The 23,220-nt window shown below is 38.3% G+C and overlaps 1 protein-coding gene across 1 annotated transcript in view; it reads left to right on the top strand.

Annotated features, from left to right (window-relative positions):
- The window catches only part of ADAMTS19 (ADAM metallopeptidase with thrombospondin type 1 motif 19), a 272,394-nt gene that overhangs the window by 61,936 nt on the left and 187,238 nt on the right, over positions 1-23,220 (top strand). Inside the window, exons 4-6 of the mRNA XM_029216811.1 lie at positions 4,623-4,795; positions 6,406-6,489; positions 7,164-7,321. Of these exons, the coding sequence (XP_029072644.1) occupies positions 4,623-4,795; positions 6,406-6,489; positions 7,164-7,321 (415 nt within the window). The remainder of the gene's footprint in view (positions 1-4,622; positions 4,796-6,405; positions 6,490-7,163; positions 7,322-23,220) is intronic.

Genomic DNA, 23,220 nt, shown 5'->3' on the forward strand with positions numbered 1-23,220 from the left:
CTAGCTTCAGTCTCACTCCAGCTAGGTACTCTTCTTCACTTCCCTTGAACTTTTGAACCTTAAATTCTTTTTTTTTTTTTTTTTTTTGCATTACACGGGCCTCTCACTGTTGTGGCCTCTCCCGTTGCAGAGCACAGGCTCCGGACGCGCAGGCTCAGCGGCCATGGCTCACGGGCCCAGCCGCTCTGCAGCATGTGGGATCTTCCTGGACCGGGGCATGAACCCGTGTCCCCTGCATCGGCAGGCGGACTCTCAAGCACTGCGCCACCAGGGAAGCCCAACCTTAAATTCTTTATTTGCAACATAAGCAGGACCAGTCACCTCACAGGGATACAGAGCTAAATGACACAGCTCTTATTCTCAAGAGGTGACCAATGTATTATTTTAGACAAACTAATAAATGAGTAATTATACTATCTATAATAAGAACTATGACAGACTCAGTACCCAAGATTCTAAGCTTCTGTTATTTGGTGGGGGGGGGACAGTGGCGGTTGAGCCTCAAAGATCAAGTAAAACTTATCCAGACTATAGGGAGGAAAGGGAACAGAGTGTGCAGGTTAAGAAAATGGACTTTGGGGTCAGACCGCATGTGTTCACATCCTTATGCTGCTGCTCCCTACCTGTGTGACTTTGGAAAACTTCGTTGATCTCTCCAAAGCTCCATTTACAATATACAAAATGGGTGTAGTGGTACCCAAACTTCAGGGCAGTTGTCCAAATTAAATGAGATTATGTGTGAAAATGGAAAACATATGTGAAAATTTAGTGGACGTTGTTAGGGAAAGAGCATTTCAGGCAGAAGGAACAATAAATACAAAAGTATAAAGGCAGGGGAAAGCATCCAATGTCTACAGTGTGGACATGAGACACAAGCCTGGAAAAGTAGTCATGGATGAGATAATGAGGGGACTTGGGGGCTGTGGTAATAAGGAATTTATCTGGAAGGCAAAATGTGGTCTTTGAACACTGTGAGCAGGCAAGTGACATTATCAATCAATATATATTCCTTAACATTTAGTATAAGCTTGTGAGTATGTCTGCTACTCTGTGTGAACAAGAGCGAGATTTATAGAATTGAAGAAGACCGATCTATTTGAGCAGGATATAGAGATCATCTCTATTCTAAGAGCTAACTTAACCCAACCATTACTGAAATAGTTGCCATATGCCAACCATAACGGTTGTGGAGATGATTGTCAGTATGTAGAGGGTATTATGGGGAGCACATAGTGAGTACTGGTGAATACACATTTAAAGATCTTTTAACTGAAAGCGTGTGGTATCGACTCTATTGTTTTTATACATGCATCTGGGTAGAAAATGGTCTCAGGATTGAGATGAAGAATGAGCTCGACGTGGTTGATGTAGACAATGAAGACATCAAAGGAAGCAACTTAATAAAAAGATAACTCCAATATGCATGATTTTCACACACAATGGCTACCTTATATAATGGAGTCATAGAATCATGGTATTGGCATTCTTAAGAAACCTAGAATGTTCCAAATAGCCTGTTTAAATATAACGTGCAAATAAGGATGTAGCACACTGACAGTTTGGGGCCATCACAGCTATCATTAGCTGGGGCAATAAAGGTAACAAACTTTTCTGTCTCTCCCTTACATGGTCTCTTTATCACTCTTGATATGGTCGAAAAGCCCCACATTTTATAATTATCCCCTCAGTTTCATATTATCTCTCCTTTTATTTTTCTTATGTTTCTGTCTCCTCCATGGGCATATCTTCTTCCGTATGTGCACCCCCTAAATGTAGGCATTTCCCAGGACTCCCTCCTTTTCCTTCTACTTCTCATGCCACATGCTTCCCTGGGGTGATAGAATCCAAATCCATGGGTTCAACTTCACTTACACATTGTTTAGTTCCAAACTCTATCTCCATTTTAACCTCTCTCCTGACTGTCAGGTGTTTAGTAACTTCTACTCAGATGTCTCTCAGGCATCTCAGACTTAATAAATCTACAGCTGAACCCATCATCTTTCCTCCCAAACTGCTCTGCTGATATTTCTCACTATCTACCTAGTCACTCGAAAATAAACACTAAACACCCCCCCACACACGTAAACAACAGCAACAAGAAAGAGTAACTCTAACCACCTCCGTTTTCCTTTTTAGTCTGATTAATTTTGCTGAGGGTGATGTCTGCTTTCTAATATGTTGCCTATCATCTCATCCTTTCTATTCTAACCACTGTGTGATTTTTACACAGAAGGTCAGTGATGTAGCCATCTAGGAGAGCTGCGAAATCTGTGTGTCTGAGTGTCTCTGTATCTATCTATCTATCTATCTATCTTTCCCCATAATCAGTTTATTAGGTGTTGACCCTGCCAAGATGAGCCTTTTCGTATACCTGTAGGAATGTCTCCTACTAAATATTATAAGTTTATATGACAGTATACAAATATATAACCATAAGTAGGATTGTGATTACAATTAGAAAAACTACAAAATTTATTCCTAACTGTTGTAGATCTTAAGATACTAATAAAACCAATTTCATATTCTGTCCTTCATGAAGGTCTTTGGTATTAACTGCTGGTACTAATTATGGATTCATAAAATTTACTTTTAACTATAGTGATTCTGTTGCAGATGGCTACTGTTGCTTTCGTCCTTTTGCATTTTCTTGTTTCATAATATTAATATAATGCTTATTGTTGTTAAATAAGGAGTCTTTGCATTTATTTTCGTAACACTTTTGTTAACTTAGTTAACTGACTCTACTTGACATTTGGATAAAACTTTGTTTATTAAATAGATTTTTAGTCTGTGTCCCTGTGACAAAAAATGAGAAACCGTAATTTATGGAGATATCTGAGAACAGTGAAGTTTCCAGCAATCGTGGCAGGATCTACTTCATGTTAGAGCTCAGAGCTAACTCAGTTGGACCTAGAAGTTAGTAATAGAAGGGACCCAGTATTTCAAGAATAGAAGAGATAAACTAATCCTGGCATCATGAAAGGGTGTTAGAAGGCAAGTAAGGTGGAATAGGTAGTAGGATAGGATAGGATAGAATAGAATAGAATTGACATCAAAGTTAAAGTACCTGGAACAAGACTCAAAAAAGGGAATTTATCGGAAACCAAGATGATGGACTGGAACTATGAGCATACATACAAATTCAGAACAGAGACATGTTCATGGAAACGGGACTAACTGGACACACATTTTTATATCCATGGGGTTCCACTAAACACACATGTTTACTTCTGGGGACTCCAATAAAATTAGAATACAAAAATATAAAAGATGTCGGCCAACAAATACAAGTTTGGGAAAGAAGATGACAGCTATTTAGTGACATCAACAGAATTTTGGTAAATGGCAAGGAGAGGAACAGGTGATAGCTAATATAACAATGGATTGTGGAGATCATTGCACAATTGTAAAAACTTGTCAAGGATAATTGAATTGTACATTTAAATGGCTCCATGTTATGGCATGTAAATTACCCCTCAATAAAGCTGTTAAAATCATAAATTCGTTATTAAGGTACCACATGCATACAGGAAGTTGTACAAATGATGTGTCCAACTGCTGAATTTTCTCAAAATGAACATAACCATGTAGGTATGACTTAGATCAGAATATAGAAAATATCAGCACCATAGATGTTCCCCTTGTGCCCACTCCTAGGTACTCATCATCTCTAGCTTAGCCATTCTGGGGATTTTAATTTATTTAATTTACTGCGGTTAATTTGCATTTCTCTGAAGACTAATGCGATTGAGCACCTTCTCATATGCTAATTAGCCATTTGGATCTCCTGAAATGGCTCTTCAGATTTGTGGCCAATTTTTCAATTGGGTTATCTGTCACTGATTTAGAGTGGCTTTTTATTACTTTATTATGGAAAAGTACTATAAATATCTTCTCCCACTTGGTTGCATGCTTTTCATTCTGATAGTAGCATATTTTCATAAACAGAAATTTTACATTTTTATGTAGTTAAATTTATAAATATGTTTATTTGTGGTTACTGATTTTATTTGGCCCTGTTTGAGGAATCTGGTACCCTGAGGTCATAACTTCTATATGATCCTGATGGAAGGCAGAACCAATTCCGGTGTAACCCATGTATAGTTTGAGTAAATAGGGGCACCTGCCTGACATTAGGATGTATGGGTCAGTCACTTCAGGCACTTCTGGCAAGTAGACCTTTATTTTGTCACTGATTTTAAAATGAAAATCATGGTGTCTTTTATATATGGAATTATTTTATTTATATGAATCTCTGTGCAAAAATTTTACAAATGTGATCTTATTATAAGCCACCCACAACTCTAGAAAGCAGGTGATATTGTTATTCATTTTACTGATGAGGAAACTAAGGCTGACTGAGTGATGTTAGTTTCCCAAGTGGCAGAGTTAATAAATGGTAGAAGTCCAGTCTGTCTGATTCCAAAGTCATGTTACAAAGCCAAATGCTCATTTAGATTCCCTATATGCGGGGAACTTATTTGGTCTTGCTCACCATTGTATCATCAGCACATGTTGGTATTCGATAAGCTTTCTTTTTAATTATTGAAGAAATGGAAGTTTTTTTATTCACTTTGCTAAAAGATAGAGGCACATTTGAAAAATTCCTTTCTGTGTTGCAGATAAAGGAAGAACTAGATCTAAAAAAATAACAGAAAGTGGAAGAGGGAAACGATATTCATACAAATTACCTCAAGAATACAACATAGAGACTGTAGTGGTTGCAGACCCAGCAATGGTTTCCTATCATGGAGCAGATGCAGCCAGGAGATTCATTCTAACCATCTTAAATATGGTAGGCAAACTTTAAAGTGCGCTTGGAATTTTTTCAAGAAAACTCTAAGGAAGAAATGTGTGAGTATAATGAAGTTCTTTAAAAATTAACTCATTACTATTCCTTTCTTTTATTGACATCAGTAAAAAAATACTTTAGGTGTACCAAATTGATCCATCTCAAAAGAGATATCAAAATAATAATTCACGTCCTCTAGTAAAAAATTCTTATTGTTAATTTGATGTGGCAAAATTTTTTTCTATTATTCTTTTATCTCTTTTTGTGCCCTTCTTCCTTTTTTATAAAAGGCCATTTGTTGAAATAGCAGAAATGTTATATTTGTTTATATGCATGGCCCCACCCAAAGTACTATAGATTATGAGGTGGAACAAAAATGGAGGTTGGTAATCCACTGAGCGCTTATATAGGTATGTAAAATTGCATGTCAGGTATAAAACTAGTTGATGAGTAAGACCTAATAGCTAATAGTTATTAGCTGAATCACATGTAGCTAACTTTGGTTGATAGCTTCTGGACTGTAGAAATATAACTTGTACCTAGGATCTTATGGATGCTTACTACCACATGAATCCTTTGACTTAATTGCATACCCTGTTGGGTAAACTTCCTTCAAGGCAGAATTAGAAGGTTGTCGTGAAGAGTGGTTCTTAGGGGAGAATAAACATAAATGAAAGCCAAAGGCAAATGTCCATTTATAAATTCAGTTGCCATATTAAGCAAGGTGAGAACCACTAATTCAAGGATAAATTTGTTATATAAAATTACTATTTTTACTATTTTTTGCTATCGTCTGGCGTGTTTTTTTTTCAGTGAACATATTTTCCCACACTTCAGTCATTTCTGTCTGTGTTCAGCTAACTACTGACCACTCAACCAGCATTCTGTAAAGGGCAGACAGGCATAGCCTACCAACCTCAGTCTCTTTTAAATAGTACTATCTCTGAAAGCATGGGTTTGGTGTGCCAATTTTAATTTTCTATTATAAATTAAATACTCAATTTTACCAAAAAAAAAAATCAAGGTACCACATAAAAAATTTGCCTTCCTTTCCAGCATTGTTAAACATACCATGTTTTGGGAAAATCAGTTATAATGATGACCTGAAACCGTTAAGCAATGATGGCCTTGTCTTCATGGACAGCCCTGAAAGGAAGAGCTTTGAAAAAACCCTGTTCCTATTTGGCAGTTAGCCTTGGGGAGAAAAAAACTATAAGGAATAAATTGGGAGGCAGCATAAAGCAGGCTGAATTTTCAGGACATTTTCTCAGAAGAAAGGACCCTGGCATTTTGTGGTCTTAAGAAAATTTCTAGGGTTTAGTTACTAAAATTTTTCTCTTCAGTATCGTGAAAAGCCCAACGTTCCCTCTGCACCCCATTGAAATGCCTAGATTATCAAGGCAGCAGTGAGTATAGCAGAATGCTAGGTCTAAATTTCTTGGTATCTAAAATGAATTAATTATTGCTTATTAAGCTAATTTTAAAATAATTAAAAAATTTTTAATATATAAAATTGCTCAACTGAATTGAGATTTCTCCCATGTCTGGGCTTTAAGAAAAATTAAGATGTTTTTCAGTTTTATTTTAGGATTTTTATTTTTATTTGTTTTTAGGTTTTTAACCTTTTCCAACACAAGAGTCTTGGTGTGCAGGTCAATCTTCGTGTGATAAAGCTTATTCTGCTCCATGAAACTCCAGTAAGAAAGTCTTGAGTTTTTCGTTCAATTAAGTGGGTGAGAAGTTGTGTTCAGGTACTTTTAAGTAAAGGGAATGTTAGGGATTTACTTTTTATCGACTTGAAATCCAGACGTATCCAGTGAGTCACTTAAAGTATACATAAAACTGGCCGTTAGTCTTAGTTAATACCTCAGTTATATTCCAAAATTGGAATGTTCTTAGTTTCCAAGGATCCTGACAACAAACCTTAACTTTGCAAAATGCAATTTTAAAAAATCATTTTTAATGACAGTTTTATTTTCTTATTTAAACATGGGCCTTATCTGTAATTCAATTTAAACAGAGACTATTCTGTGGCATCTTTTTAGCATGCTGCTTATCTGGTACTTTGGAAAACCTTTGTTCTTAAATTGTAAAAATAATGAGTGATTTAAGTCTAAAAGTTCCACATTCTTAATATTCCATTGCACCTCTCTTCTTCTTCAGAATAACATTAAACAAATTTTGTAATTACTCTACCTTCACAAAGTTTTAAGATTTTTAGCTCAGGCAAAATTAATCCTGAATGTCTTCCAGGTTCTAATTAATGTTATGGTCAGCAGTCTGCTTTAGTAATTCAAGAAGTCCCCTCAGTTTTTAGTTTTTTGTATATCTGAGAATAATTTGCCTTGAAGTGAAATCTCTTCTTTTGCAGGCAGATCTATATATTGGGCATCATGGAGAGAAAATGCTAGAGAGCTTTTGTAAGTGGCAACATGAAGAATTTGGCAAAAAGAATGATATACATTTAGAGATGTCAACAAGCTGGGGAGAGGACATGACTTCAGTGGATGCAGCTATACTTATAACAAGGTAAATTTTCCAAAGCCAATTAAATGACATTCTTAATTGATGGCCATGCTGTTAATCCTATTAATCCCTTCATAGAATGCTTTTATTCCAGATTTTCTGTTCCAGAAAACTTTTGGCATAATGCTGTTAGTCATTTCCCTCAATTCATAATAACTGATTTCTTAACAGCCACATATTGGATGGTATATTGACTAAACATTTAGTTAATTAATTTCAAAAAAAAATTAACCTCAATTTTTGATGTGAAGATGTAGCCAGTGATGATGATAAGTGAAAACGCTGGTGAATTTTGGTGGAACTGAACTTATGAACCTACGTGGTATGTTTCTCAGTCATCACCATATAAAGTATCCCGTATATTAAATTGAGCAATTGATAGACTTTCTGGTTCCATCTGAGAAAAAAGTTTCAATTAAGTCTCTAGCTAATTAGTTTTCAGCTGTATTGTGAGTGTCCGTACTACTCAAACATTTGTATTGCAGCACTGAGTGTAAATATAAGAAGGTGAAATGATGAGCAACAATTAACTCTCTATGAGCACTCTGTATGAGTAATTATTTACAAGTTTGTCTTGCTTAGAGCTAGTAAAAATGAATGGTAGTTCACTGTTAACTAGCAATTTAATTTTAGTGTCAATAATGTTGACATTTCACATCTCAGAATACACAGTGACATTTAAACATGATTTTCTGTAATGAGTCTATTGAATTTGTGATAGCTTCTTGTTGCTGAATTGTATAAAAACTATTCTACTTATAAATAATTCATAAAGATGAAATTATCTCTATGCAAGAACACAACTGGACTTCCATTTCCAGCTTTGTAGGTGTACCTGATACTGGACCTCTGCAATAAACAACCATAAAACTAGAAAACATTTATGAAGCAACTACTTGCAGTTACTGGAGAATGAGCCGTGCAATCTCTGAAAGAAGGAAAATTTCCTAAGTAAGCCCCACAGCCAAGCCAATTTTTTGCCTGGGGACAATTTTTTGACTGGTACAGCAAGCTGGAATCTAGGTAGAGCACAGTGGTCCTGCTGAAAGCACCAGAGAAGAGGATCCTTTGTGGGCAGAGGTGCCAAGAAGTCCTTGTGCAGATCATCTATGAGGACTTTGCAAGGCTGGTCTAAATACACAGAGATAGAAACTACCCAAAATTTATCAGGGTGCTATGGAGTTTGGATGTTAAAAAGGTACTAGAAGTTGAGCACATTTGGACCACAAGAGTGGAGCAGCCTTGTTAATACCTTGTCATCACTCCTGGCATTTATCTGAGAAAACAGAAATGCTGTGCCTACACAGTAGGCACCATGAGCCAGAGAAATGCCCTCTCTTGAACTGTCCTAACAAAGCCTAAAACCAAGTCCCAGTAAGGTATTCAGAGGAGATGGAGTTTGGAGGTTGAGTCCCACCAGTTTACAAAAGTTTGGGAATCATCTTGAGCTTTCGGTAGATCCTCCCTACCAAGGAATAAACTCAAACCTACCTACATTCAGAGTGAGGAATAAGTAAAACAAGAGACAGCACTCTTCAGAGGAAGATAAGAGAACCTTGAATCTCTATAATATATCATATACAATGTCTGGAACATAATGAAAATTAGCCAAGCAAAAAAACATGAAAATGTGACCCATGGTCAAAGAAAAGTAGTCAGTAGAAACTGACCCCAAGGTAGCTTAGAAGTTGGATTTACCAAGTAATGTAAATACTGGACCTCTATCATTGGAATCTCAAAAGAGAGTGAGAATGGGTAAGAAAAGTATTTGAAGATGTAATGGCAAAAATTTTTCACAAATTTCATGAAAAACAACAACTTAGAAACCTAGGCATATCATAGAAAAATTGGTCAAAACCAAAGATATAGAAAAAAAAGTGAATTGGCTAGAGTGAAGGGATACGTTACAGAGAAAACAATCTTAAGATGGATAACTGACTTCCTGTCAGAAAAAAAAGCCCAGAAGACAGTAAAGTGATATCTCTAATGTACTGGGGGGAAAAACCCTATCAACAAAAATTCTTAATGAATTCTTAAGGGTATTTTCTTAATGTATGAAAGTGCATCTACATACACATACACACACAAAAAGTCTATAGCTAACATTACAATTAATGGTAAAAATCAAAATTTTTTAAGACTGGGAGCAAGGCAAGGATGCCCACACTTACCACTTCTGTTCAGTATTGTGCTGACAATCATAACCATAATCAGCATATTAAGCTGGCATGGGGGGGTATAAATACTGGGAAGAAAAAATTAAAAGTGTCTCTTCACAGATGGCATGACTTGGTACAAAGAAAATTTAAAGCAATCTAGGAGAAAAAAATGCTAGAATTTATAACTGAATTTTACAAGGCCACAGAATATAAAGTCAATTTAGAAGAAGAATTGTATTTATATATGGTAGAAATAAACACTTGGGAAAATTTTACAGTAACTTCCAAAACCATGAAATATTAATAATTTAACAAAATAAAATGATATCTACACAGCTATACTTAGAGAAATTAAAGATCTAAATAAAGGTTTATTCAATGGAAGACTAAATACAGTAAGTCCCCTAGATACGAACAAGTTCCGTTCCAGGAGTGCATTTGTAAGTTCAATTTGTTCGTTGAGTCTGACAGTTAGCCTAGGTACCCAACTAACACAATCGGCCATATAGAACTGTACTGTAATAGGTTTATTATACTTTTCACATAAATAATACTTAAAAAACAAACACACAAATAAAGAAAACATTTTTAATCTTACAGTACCTTGAAAAATACAGTGGTGCAGTACAACAGCTGGCATACAGGGGCTGACATCGAGTGAACAGGCAAGAAGAGTTACTGACTGGAGGAGAGAGAGGAGGTGGGAGATGGTAGAGCTGAAGGATCGTCAGCAATAGGAGACGGAGGGCAAGCTGCAATTTCACTCACGCCTGACACTCATGGCAAAGGTTCTGGTTCCTCACTGGATTCAATTCTATCTACCCTTTAGAAAAACCAATCCACTGATGTCTGGGTAGTAGCTCTTTTTTTCTCATCATAGATGATATGGTAGCACTGGATTGCATTCTGAACGGCTGCTGCAACCTTCGCGCACTGTTCTACGTTCAGGTCCTGTGCCTCAAAAACTAAGAGTGCCTCCTCAAATAAAGAAAATCCCCTTGCCATTTCCTGCATCGTGAATCTCTTTGGTTCTTTAGTTACTTCTTCTTCCTCTTGTCTCTCTTTGTCCTTTCTCTTTTGTCCTTTGTCCTTTCTCCAGGCCTCCAATTCCACCAGGTCTTCTTTAGGAAGCTCCTCTTGTTTTACAGCACGGAGTTCAGTGAAGTCGTCCTCTTGCAGATCTAGCTCCATCTTCTCCCTGAGGGTCACTAAGTTTCTGAAGACCTCTTTGGACTCCTCATCCACCTTCTCAAATCCACGAAAATCGTGAACAAACTTCAGGCAAAGGTTCTTCCAAACCCCATTCATGGTGATGGCTGTAACCTCACACCAAGCAAAGTCAATGTTTTTTATGGCCTTGTAGATGTTATGCAGTAGTCCTTCCAAAATTGTCGCAAGGTTGTTCCTGATTCGTCAGTCGCCTTTACTGCCTGATGAAAAGTGTGACATAAATAATATTTCTTGAAAGTTGCTATAACTCCCTGGTCCATAGGTTGGATAAGCAACATAGTATTCAGTGGCAGATGCACTACTTTGACGTTGGGATAAAAGTTATCCACGAATGGGTGGTGGCCTGGAGCATTGTTGAGCAGCAAGAGAATGTTGAATGGGACGTCCTTCTCCAAGCAGTATTTCTCTACCTCCGGAATAAAGTGGTGGAAAAACCAGTCCTGGAAAATGGCCTGTGTAACCCAGCTTTGGAGTTACTCTTCCACACAACAGGAAGAGAGCACTTGGCAATGTTTTTAAGGGCTCTTGGGTTCTCTGAATGATAAACTAAGAGAGGCTTCAACTTCATATAGCCAGAAGCATTGCCACCAAACAACAGTTAGCCTATCCTTTGCTGCTTTATAGCCTGGCATCAACTTTTCCTCCTTACTGATGTAACTTTGCTCTGGCATCCTTTTCCAGTACAGTCCTGTCTCACCCACATTAAAAACCTGCTCAATTAAATATGTGTCTTCATCAATAATTTCTCAAAGCATTTCAGGAAATTCCTGAGTATCTGCACTCGCTGCCTCACCACTTTTACGTTGTGAAGGTTGGCTCTAGCCTTGAACCGATGAAAACCGGCCATGGCTGGCATTAAAAGATGCGCCCTCTGATTCTTCACCGTGTTTCTTCTTCAAGTCTTCATAAAGGCTTTTAGCTTTCTCTTGAATCAGCATTAAGCTGAGCAGGACTCCATGCTGATGCTGGTCCAGCCTCCACACACTGAGAAGTTTCTCCATCTCCTCCATCACTTTTCCACACTTCTTCGATATTATTGTTGACATCATCGGCACAGCAGACTTCACATGGTCCATGATCTTGTCCTTGTTCTTTAGAATTGTGCCAGTGGTTGAACGATTCCTGTTATAAGAGTGAGTGAAGTCTACCATCTTTTTGCTTTGCTCCACTCACTCAATTATTTTCACTTTTATTTCCATCGGTATCGCTTGGTGCTTCTTAGTAGTACCAGCTACATCACCGCTGCTTTTATGCTTGCTTCTGGACATCGTGGGCTTGAAATAAAGATACTGTACTACTGTACAAAAGCACAGCCAATTGTAGAGGATGCACACACATGACAGCATATGCCAGACATGTGAAGTAACTTATGTGATTGGACATGCGAACACAGGTTCACATCTTTGAAAGTTCTCAATTAGAAGGTTTGTATGTAGGGGACTTATTGTGTTGTCAAGATGTCCATTTTCCCCAAATTGACTTATAGAGTCACTATAATCCCAATGAAAATCTCTGCAGGCTTTTTTTTTTGTGTGTGTGTAGAAATTACAGTCTGATTCCAATATTTATTTGGGAAAGGAAAGGACCTAGAAGAGTCAAAACAATTTTGTAAAAGAGGAACAAATTGGGTGGACTTACACTATCTGATTTCAAAACTTACTATAAAGATTTGGTAATCAAAACATGATGGCTTTGACAGAAAGTTAGCTATAGAAATCAGTAAAACAGAATAGAGTCTGTAAATATACTCACATATATATGGTCAGTTGACTTTCAGTAATACCACCAGCATAATTCAAGATGAAAAGATAGTCTATTCATCAAATAATTCTAGAACACCTGGATAACCATTTGAAAACAATGAATCTTGGGGAATTCCCTGGCAGTCCAGTGGTTACGACTGCACTTTCACTGCCATCCCTGTTCAAGGAACTAAGATCCCACAAGCCAAGGGTTGTGGCAAAAAACAAACAAAAAAAACACCCAACCCTGCTTGAGTGATGTTAATTCATAATGGATCATAGAACGCTACAACTATAAAACTTTTATTAAAAACGAAATCTTCATGACTGTGGGAAGGGCACTGATTTTTTAGATTGGATACAAAAAATCCTTAAACAAAAATTATTAAAAATAATCGCTTGGGCTTCTTGAAAATTAAAACCACATGATGTCCAAAAACATTGTTATGTAAGTGAAAAGACAAGCTCCAGAATTGGAAAAAATAGATGCAATACATACATCTATTGAAGAATTTGTATGCATAATGTATATGCTTATTTACATATATATATACAATAGATGAATATTTAAAACTTTAAAACTCAATAAGAAGGGTGATCAACTATATATGACCTGTTTTTATCCAAACAGTAGCTGGTAATCTTGAGTTGACTATTTGACCTCTATGAGTCACATTATTACGAGGATACTAGTACAGAGTGAAGAATATAAGAACTTGTATAACATCTAACATACTGAACATTCAATAATTTTTTCCAAACATAAATAATTGTATAATATACTGTTCAAGCTTTTATTAATGTGGACAACAAACTATCAAAAATATCTTTTGTTATATTATTATATAATAAATGTTTTTAATTGTTAGTTGGTCAGCCCATGGTTATTATTGCATTCCATATTATCTGAGACACAGTTAAGAATCATCTGCTGTGGCTGAAAGTATTCTCTAGTGATTGAGAACATTTGATGGGGTTAGTTTAATATATTAAATATTACTAGTATTAGTTTTATGAACAAATTAAGGTTTAAATTTAAATGAGAAAATAATACGTAAAATTCCTGACATCTAGGAATTGTAAAACAAGTATGAGTTCCTTTTTCTTCTTTTAGCTCTTTATATTCAGTGAAAATTTATTTTATAATTTACACTTTCCATTTCTGTAGAATGAGCCTGCCTTGCCTTGGGATTTTTACTGTAAGTTCACTGAAGAGTTCAATAAAATACTGACACTTTCAATGTTTTATATATTTGAAAGAATGTAAGTCTACCTTGTATACCAACACTATTGGATTTTTACTAAATTATTTATTTTAAATTTAATTTTTATTTTATATTGGAGTATAGTTGATTTACAATGTTGTGTTAGTTTCAGGTGTACGGCAAAGTGATTCAGTTATACATAGACATATATCTATTCTTTTTCAGATTCTTTTCCCATATAGGTTATTACTGAGTAGAGTTTCCTGTGCTATACAGTAGGTCCTTGTTGATTATCAGTTTTATATATAGTAGTGTATATATGTTAATCCCAACCTTCTAATTTACCCCCACCCCACATTTCCTCTTTGGTAACCATAAGTTTGCTTTTTTTTTTTTTTTTTTTAACATCTTTATTGGGGTATAATTGCTTTACAATGGTGTGTTAGTTTCTGCTTTATAACAAAGTGAATCAGTTATACATATACATATGTTCCCATATGTCTTCCCTCTTGCGTCTCCCTCCCTCCCACTCTCCCTATCCCACCCCTCCAGGCTGTCACAAAGTACCGAGCTAATATCCCTGTGCCTTGCGGCTGCTTCCCCCTAGCTATCAACCTTACTACGTTTGTTAGTGTGTATATGTCCATGACTCTCTCTCGCCCTGTCAAAGCTCACCCTTCCCCCTCCCCATATCCTCAAGTCCGTTCTCCAGTAGGTCTGCGTCTTTATTCCTGTCTTACCCCTAGGTTCTTCATGACATTTTTTTTCCCCTTAAATTCCATATATATGTGTTAGCATACGGTATTTGTCTTTTTCTTTCTGACTTACTTCACTCTGTATGACAGACTCTAGGTCTATCCATCTCATTACAAATAGCTCAATTTCATTTCTTTTTAAGGCTGAGTAATATTCCATTGTATATATGTGCCACATCTTCTTTATCCATTCATCCGATGATGGGCGCTTAGGTTGTTTCCATCTCTGGGCTATTGTAAATAGAGCTGCAATGAACATTTTGGTACATGACTCTTTTTGAATTTTGGTTTTCTCAGGGTATATGCCCAGTAGTGGGATTGCTGGGTCATATGGTAATTCTATTTGTAGTTTTTTAAGGAACCTCCATACTGTTCTCCATAGTGGATGAACCAATTCACATTCCCACCAGCAGTGCAAGAGTGTTCCCTTTTCTCCACACCCTCTCCAGCATTTATTGTTTCTAGATTTTTTGATGATGGCCATTCTGACTGGTGTGAGATGATATCTCATTGTAGTTTTGATTTGCATTTCTCTAATGATTAATGATGTTGAGCATTCTTTCATGTGTTTGTTGGCATTCTGTATATCTTCTTTGGAGAAATGTCTGTTTAGGTCTTCTGCCCATTTTTGGATTGGGTTGTTTGTTTTTTTGTTATTGAGCTGCATGAGCTGCTTGTAAATTTTGGAGATTAATCCTTTGTCATTTGCTTCATTTGCAAATATTTTCTCCCATTCTGAGGGTTGTCTTTTGGTCTTGATCATGGTTTCCTTTGCTGTGCAAAAGCTTTGAAGTTTCATTAGGTCCCATTTGTTTATTTTTGTTTTTATTTCCACTACTCTAGGAGGTGGGTCAGAAAGGATCTTGCTGTGATTTATGTCATAGAGTGTTCTGCCTATGTTTTCCTCTAAGAGTTTTATAGTTTCTGGCCTTACATTTAGGTCTTTAATCCATTTTGAGCTTATTTTTGTGTATGGTGTTAGGGAGTGATCTAATCTCATACTTTTACATGTACCTGTCCAGTTTTCCCAGCACCATTTATTGAAGAGGCTGTCCTTTCTCCACTGTACATTCCTGCCACCTTTATCAAAGATAAGGTGTCCATATGTGTGTGGGTTTATCTCTGTGCTTTCTATCCTGTTCCATTGATCTATCTTTCTGTTTTTGTGCCAGTACCATACTGTCTTGATTACTGTAGCTTTGTAGTATAGTCTGAAGTCAGGGAGCCTGATTCCTCCAGCTCCTTTTCTTGTTCTCAAGATTGCTTTGGCTATTCGGGGTCTTTTGTGTTTCCATACAAATTGCGAAATTTTTTGTTCTAGTTCTGTGAAAAATGCCAGTGGTAGTTTGATAGGGATTGCATTGAATCTGTAGATTGCTTTGGGTAGTAGAGTCATTTTCACAATGTTGATTCTTCCCATCCAAGAATATGGTATATCTCTCCATCTATTTGTATCATCTTTAATTTCTTTCATCAGTGTCTTATAATTTTCTGCATACAGGTCTTTTGTCTCCCTGGGTAGGGTTATTCCGAGATATTTTATTCTTTTTGTTGCAATGGTAAATGGGAGTGTTTTCTTGATTTCACTTTCAGATTTTTCATCATTAGTATATAGGAATGCCAGAGATTTCTGTGCATTAACTTTGTATCCTCCTACTTTACCAAATTCATTGATTAGCTCTAGTAGTTTTCTGGTAGTATCTTTAGGATTCTCTATGTATAGTATCATGTCATCTGCAAACAGTGACAGCTTTACTTCTTCTTTTCCGATTTGGATTCCTTTTATTTCCTTTTCTTCTCTGATTGCTGTGGCTAAAACTTCCAAAACTATGTTGAATAAGAGTGGTGAGAGTGGGCAACCTTGTCTTGTTCCTGATCTTAGTGGAAATGCTTTCAGTTTTTCACCATTGAGGATGATGTTGGCTGTGGGCTTGTCATATATGGCCTTTATTATGTTGAGGAAAGTTCCCTCTATGCCTACTTTCTGCAGGGTTTTTATCATAAATGGGTGTTGAATTTTGTCGAAAGCTTTCTCTGCATCTATTGAGATGATCATATGGTTTTTCTCCTTCAATTTGTTAATATGGTTTATCACATTGATAGATTTGCGTATATTGAAGAATCCTTGCATTCCTGGAATAAACCCCACTTGATCATGGTGTATGATCCTTTTAATGTGCTGTTGGATTCTGTTTGCTAGTATTTTGTTGAGGATTTTTGCATCTATGTTCATCAGTGATATTGGCCTGTAGTTTTCTTTCTTTGTGACATCCTTGTCTGGTTTTGGTATCAAGGTGATGGTGGCCTCGTAGAAGGAATTTGGGAGTGTTCCTCCCTCTGCTATATTTTGGAAGAGTTTGAGAAGGATAGGTGTTAGCTCTTCTCTAAACGTTTGATAGAATTCACCTGTGAAGCCATCTGGTCCTGGGCTTTTGTTTGTTGGAAGATTTTTAATCACAGTTTCAATTTCAGTGCTTGTGATTGGTCTGTTCGTATTTTCTATTTCTTCCTGATTCAGTCTTGGCAGTTTGTGCATTTCTAAGAATTTGTCCATTTCTTCCAGATTGTCCATTTTATTGGCATAGAGTTGCTTGTAGTAATCTCTCATGATTTTTTTTATTTCTGCAGTGTCAGTTGTTACTTCTCCTTTTTCATTTCTAATTCTATTGATTTGAGTCTTCTCCCTTTTTTTCTTGATGAGTCTGGCTAATGGTTTATCAATTTTGTTTATCTTCTCAAAGAACCAGCTTTTAGTTTTATTGATCTTTGCTATCGTTTCCTTCATTTCTTTTTCATTTATTTCTGATCTGATTTTTATGATTTCTTTCCTTCTGCTAGCTTTGGGGGTTTTTTGTTCTTCTTTCTCTAATTGCTTGAGGTGCAAGGTTAGGTTGTTTATTCGAGATGTTTCCTGCTTCTTAAGGTGGGCTTGTATTGCTATAAACTTCCCCCTTAGAACTGCTTTTGCTGCATCCCATAGGTTTTGGGTCGTCGTGTCTCCATTGTCATTTGTTTCTAGGTATTTTTTGATTTCCTCTTTGATTTCTTCAGTGATCACTTCATTATTAAGTAGTGTATTGTTTAGCCTCCATGTGTTTGTATTTTTTACAGATCTTTTCCTGTAATTGATATCTAGTCTCATGGCGTTGTGGTCAGAAAAGATACTTGATACAATTTCAATTTTCTTAAATTTACCAAGGCTTGATTTGTGACCCAAGATATGATCTATCCTGGAGAATGTTCCATGAGCACTTGAGAAAAATGTGTATTCTGTTGTTTTTGGATGGAGTGTCCTATAAATATCAATTAAGTCCATCTTGTTTAATGTATCATTTAAAGCTTGTGTTTCCTTATTTATTTTCATTTTGGATGATCTATCCATGGGTGAAAGTGGGGTGTTAAAGTCCCCTACTATGTATGTGTTACTGTCGATCTCCCCTTTTATGGCTGTTAGTATTTGCCTTATGTATTGAGGTGCTCCTATGTTGGGTGCATAAATATTTACAATTGTTATATCTTCTTGGATCGATCCCTTGATCATTATGTAGTGTCCTTCTTTGTCTCTTGTAATAGTCCTTATTTTAAAGTCTATTTTGTCTGATATGAGAATTGCTACTCCAGCTTTCTTTTGGTTTCCATTTGCATGGAATACCTTTTTCCATCCCTTTTTTTTCAGTCTGTATGTGTCTCTAGGTCTGAAGTGGGTCTCTTGTAGACAGCATATATAAGGGTCTTGTTTTTGTATCCATTCAGCCAATCTGTGTCTTTTGGTGGGAGCATTTAGTCCATTTACATTTAAGGTAATTATCGATATGTATGTTCCTATTCCCATTTTCTATATTGTTTTGGGTTCGTTATTATAGGTCTTTTCCTTCTCTTGTGTTCCTTGTCTAGAGAAGTTCCTTTAGCATTTGTTGTAAAGCTGGTTTGGTGGTGCTGAACTCTCTCAGCTTTTGCTTGTCTGTAAAGGTTTTAATTTCTCCATCAAATCTGAATGAGATCCTTGCTGGGTAGAGTAGTCTTGGTTGCAGGTTTTTCTCCTTCATCACTTTCAGTATGTCCTGCCACTCCCTTCTGGCTTGTAGGGTTTCTGCTGAGAGATCAGCTGTTAACCTTATGGGGATTCCCTTGTGTGTTATTTGTTGTTTTTCCCTTGCTGCTTTTAATATGCTTTCTTTGTATTTAATTTTTGACAGTTTGATTAATATGTGTCTTGGCGTATTTCTCCTTGTATTTATCCTGTATGGAACTCTCTGTGCTTCCTGGACTTGATTAACTATTTCCTTTCCCATATTAGGGAAGTTTTCAACTATAATCTCTTCAAATATTTTCTCAGTCCCTTTCTTTTTCTCTTCTTCTTCTGGAACCCCTATAATTCGAATGTTGGTGCGTTTAATGTTGTCCCAGAGGTCTCTGAGACTGTCCTCAGTTCTTTTCATTCTTTTTTCTTTATTCTGCTCTGCAGTAGTTATTTCCACTATTTTATCTTCCAGGTCACTTATCCGTTCTTCTGCCTCCGTTATTCTGTTATTGATCCCATCTAGAGTACTTTTAATTTCATTTATTGCGTTGTTCATCGTTGCTTGTTTCATCTTTATTTCTTCTAGGTCCTTGTTAACTGTTTCTTGCATTTTGTCCATTCTACTTCCAAGATTTCGGATCATCCTTACTATCATTATTCTGAATTCTTTTTCAGGTAGACTGCCTATTTCCTCTTCATTTGTTAGGTCTGGTGCATTTTTATCTTGCTCCTTCATCTGCTGTGTGTTTTTCTGTCTTCTCATTTTGCTTATCTTACTGTGTTTGGGGTCTCCTTTTTGCAGGCTGCACGTTCGTAGTTCCCGTTGTTTTTGATGTCTGTCTCCAGTGGCTAAGGTTGTTTCAGTGGGTTGTGTAGGCTTCCTGGTGGAGGGGACTAGTGCCTGTGTTGTGGTGGATGAGGCTGGATCTTGTCTCTTTAGTGGGCAGGTTCACATCTGGTGGTGTGTTTTGGGGTGTCTGTGGCCTTATTATGATTTTAGGCAGCCTCTCTGCTAATGGGTGGGGTTGTGTTCCTGTTTTGCTAGTTGTTTGGCATAGGTTGTCTAGCACTGTGGATTGCTGGTCGTTGAGTGAAGCTGGGTGCTGGTGTTAAGATGGAGGTCACTGGGAGATTTCCGCTGTTTAATATTATGTGGAGCTGGGAGGTCTCTTGTTGACCAGTGTCCTGAAGTTGGCTCTCCTACCTCAGAGGCAGAGCCCTGACTCCTGGCTGGAGCACCAAGAGCCTTTCATCCACACGGCTCAGAATAAAAGGGAGAAAAAGTAGAGAGAATTAGTAGAAGTATGAGGAAAGAAAGAAGGAAAGGAGGAAAGGAAGGAAGGAAGAAAGAAGCAAAGAAGGAAAGACAGGAGGGAGGGAGGGAGGAAGGAAGGAAGGAGGGAAAGAAGGAAAAAAGACAGAAAGAAAGAAGATACAGTAAAAATAAAATAAAGTATAATATAGTTATTGAATTAAAAAATATTTAGAAAAAAAAAAAGGGACGGATAGAACCTTAGGACAGATGTTGGAAGCAAAGCTATACAGAGAAAATCTTACACAGAAGCATACACATACACCTTCACAAAAAGAGGTAAAGGGGGAAAAATAATAAATCTTGCTCTCAGAGACCACCTCCTCAATTTGGGGTGATTCGTTGTCTAAAGGAGGGAAGGAAGGAAAGAAAGAAAGAACGAAGGTAAAGTATAATAAAGTTATTACAAATAAAATTAATTATTGAGAAAAAAAATTTTTTTTAAAAAACCATGGACGGATAGAGCCCTAGGACAAATGGTGGAAGCAAGAGTATACAGACAAGATCTCACACAGAAGCATACACGTACACATTCACAGAAAGAGGAAAAGGGAAAAAAAATCATAGATCTCGCTCCTAAATTCCACCTCTTCAATTTGGGATCATTCCTTGTCTATTCAGGTATTCCACAGATGCAGGGTATATCAAGTTGATTGTGGAGCTTTAATCCGCTGCTTCTGAGGCTGCTGGGAGAGATCTCCCTTTCTCTTCTTTGTTCTCACAGCTCACAGGAGCTCAGCTTTGGATTTGGCCCTGCCTCTGCGTGTAGGTCGCTGGAGGGCGTCTGTTTTTTGCTCAGACAGGACAGGGTTAAAGGAGCCGCTGATTCGGGGGCTCTGGCTCACTCAGGCCGGGCGTGGGGGGCGGAAGGAGGGGCACTGTGTGCGGGGCGGGCCTGCGGCGTCAGAGGCGGCGTGACGTTGCGGCAGAGGCCGGCGTGACGTTGCACCAGCCTGAGGTCCGCCGTGCGTTCTCCCGGTGAAGTTGTCCCTGGTTCCCGGGAACCTGGCAGTGGCGGGCTGCACAGGCTCCGCGGAAGAGGGGTGTGGAGAGTGACCTGTGCTCGCACACAGGCCCCTTGGTGGCGGCAGCAGCAGCCCCAGCGTCTCCCGCCCGTCTCTGGGGTCCGCGCTTTCAGCCGCGGCTCGCGCCCGTCTCTGCGTCCGCGCTTTCAGCCGCGGCTCGCGCCCGTCTCTGGGTCCGCGCTTTCAGCCGCGGCTCGCGCCCGTCTCTGGGGTTCGCGCTTTTAGCCGTGGCTCGCGCCCTTCTCTGGGGTTCGCGCTTTTAGCCGCGGCTCGCGCCCGTCTCTGGAGTTCCTTTAAGCAGCGCTCTTAAACCCCTCTCCTCGCGCACCAGGAAACAAAGAGGGAAGAAAAAGTCTCTTGCCTCTTCGGCAGGTGCAGGCTTTTCCCCGAACTCCCTCCCGGCTAGTCGTGGTGCACTAACCCCTTCAGGCTATGTTCAAGCCGCCAACCCCAGTCCTCTCCCTGCGCTCAGTCCAAAACCGAAACCGGAGCCCCAGCTCGCAGCCCCGCCCGCCCCGGCGGGTGAGCAGACAAGCCTCTCGGGCTGGTGAGTGCCGGTCGGCACCGATCCTCTGTGCGGGAATCTCCCCGCCTTGCCCTCCGCACCCTGTTGCTGTGCTCTCCTCCGCGGTACCGAAGCTCCCCCCTCCACCTCCCGCAGTCTCCGCCCGCGGAGGGGCTTCCTAGTGTGTGGAAACTTTTCCTCCTTCACAGCTCCCTCCCACTGGTGCAGGTTCCGTCCTTATTCTTTTGTCTCTGTTTTTTCTTTTTTTCTTTTGCCCTACCCAGGTACGTGGGGAGTTTCTTGCCTTTTGGGAGGTCTGAGGTCTTCTGCCAGCCTTCAGTAGGTGTTCTGTAGGAGTTGTTCTACGTGTAGATGTATTTCTGGTGTATCCGTGGGGAGGAAGGCGATCTCCGCGTCTTACTCTTCCGCCATCTTCCCCCATCCATAAGTTTGTTTTCTAAGTCTGTGAGTCTGTTTCTGTTTTGTAAATAAGTTCATTTGTATCATTTTTTTAGATTCCACATGTAAGTGATATCATATGGTACTTGTCTTTCTCTGTCTGACTTACTTCACTTAGTATTATGATAATCTCTAGGTCCATCCATGTTGCTACAAATGACATTATTTCATTCCTTTTATGGCTGAGTAATATTCCATTGTATATATGCACCACTTCTTCTTTATCAATTCCTCTGTCAATGGATATTTAGGTTGCTTCCATGTCTTGGTTATTGTAAATAGTGCTGCTGTGAACAATGGGGTGCATGTATCTTTTCAAGTTACTGTTTTCTCCAGATATATGTCCAGGAGTGGGATTGCTGGATCATATGGTAGCTCTATTTTTGTTTTTTTAAGCAACCTCCATACTGTTTTCCATAGTGACTATACCAATTTACATTTCCACCAACAGCACAGGAGGATTCCCTTTTTTCCACACCCTCTTCAGCATTTATTGTTTGTAGACTTTTTTTTTTTTTTTTTTTTTTTGCGGTACATGGGCCTCTCACTGTTGTGGCCTCTCCCGTTGCAGAGCACAGGCTCCGGACGTGCAGGCTCAGTGGCCATGGCTCACGGGCCTAGCCGCTCCGTGGCATGTGGGATCTTCCCGGACCGGGGCATGAACCCCTGTCCCCTGCATTGGCAGGTGGACTCTCAACCACTGCGCCACCAGGGAAGCCCCTGTTTGTAAACTTTTTGATGCTGGCCATTCCGACCACTGTGAGGTGATATCTCATTGTAGTTTTGATTTGTATTTCTCTAATAATTAGTGATGTTGAGCATCTTTTCATGTGCCTTTTGGCCATCTGTATATCTTCTTTTGAGAAATGGCTATTTAGGTCTTCTGCCCATTTATTGACTGGGTTTTTATTTTTTTGCTATTGAGCTGCATGAGCTGTTTGTATATTTTGGAGATTAATCCCTTGTTGGCCCATCGTTTGCAAATATTTTCAATACTTTCTCCCATTCTGTGGGTTTTCTTTTCATTTTGTTGATGATTTCCTTTGCTGTGCAAAAGGTTTTAAGTTTAATTAGGTCCCATTTGTTTATTTTTTTCATTACTCTAGTGGGCAGATCCAAAAAGATATTGCTGCAATTTGTGTCAGAGTGTTCTGCCTATGTTTTTTTCTATGATTTTTATAATACCCAGTCTTACATTTAGGACTTTCATCCATTTTGAGTTTATTTTTGTATGTAGCATTAGAGAGTGTTCTAATTTCATTCTTTTACATGTAGCTCTCCAGTTTTCCCAGCACCGCTTATTGAAGAGACTGTCTTTTCTCCATTGTATCAATATATTCTTCCCTCCTTTGTCATAGATTAATTGAACATAGGTGCATGAGATAATTTCTGGACTTTCTATCCTTTTCCACTGATCTATAAGTCTGTCTTTGTGCCAGTACCATACTGTTTTGATGACTGTAGCTTTGCAGTATAGCCTGAAGTCAGG

The sequence above is a fragment of the Monodon monoceros genome, unplaced genomic scaffold (assembly GCF_005190385.1).
Source record: "Monodon monoceros isolate NGI ecotype Baffin Bay Population unplaced genomic scaffold, NGI_Narwhal_1 Super_Scaffold_12, whole genome shotgun sequence".
In the NCBI taxonomy this organism is placed as follows: domain Eukaryota; kingdom Metazoa; phylum Chordata; class Mammalia; order Artiodactyla; family Monodontidae; genus Monodon; species Monodon monoceros.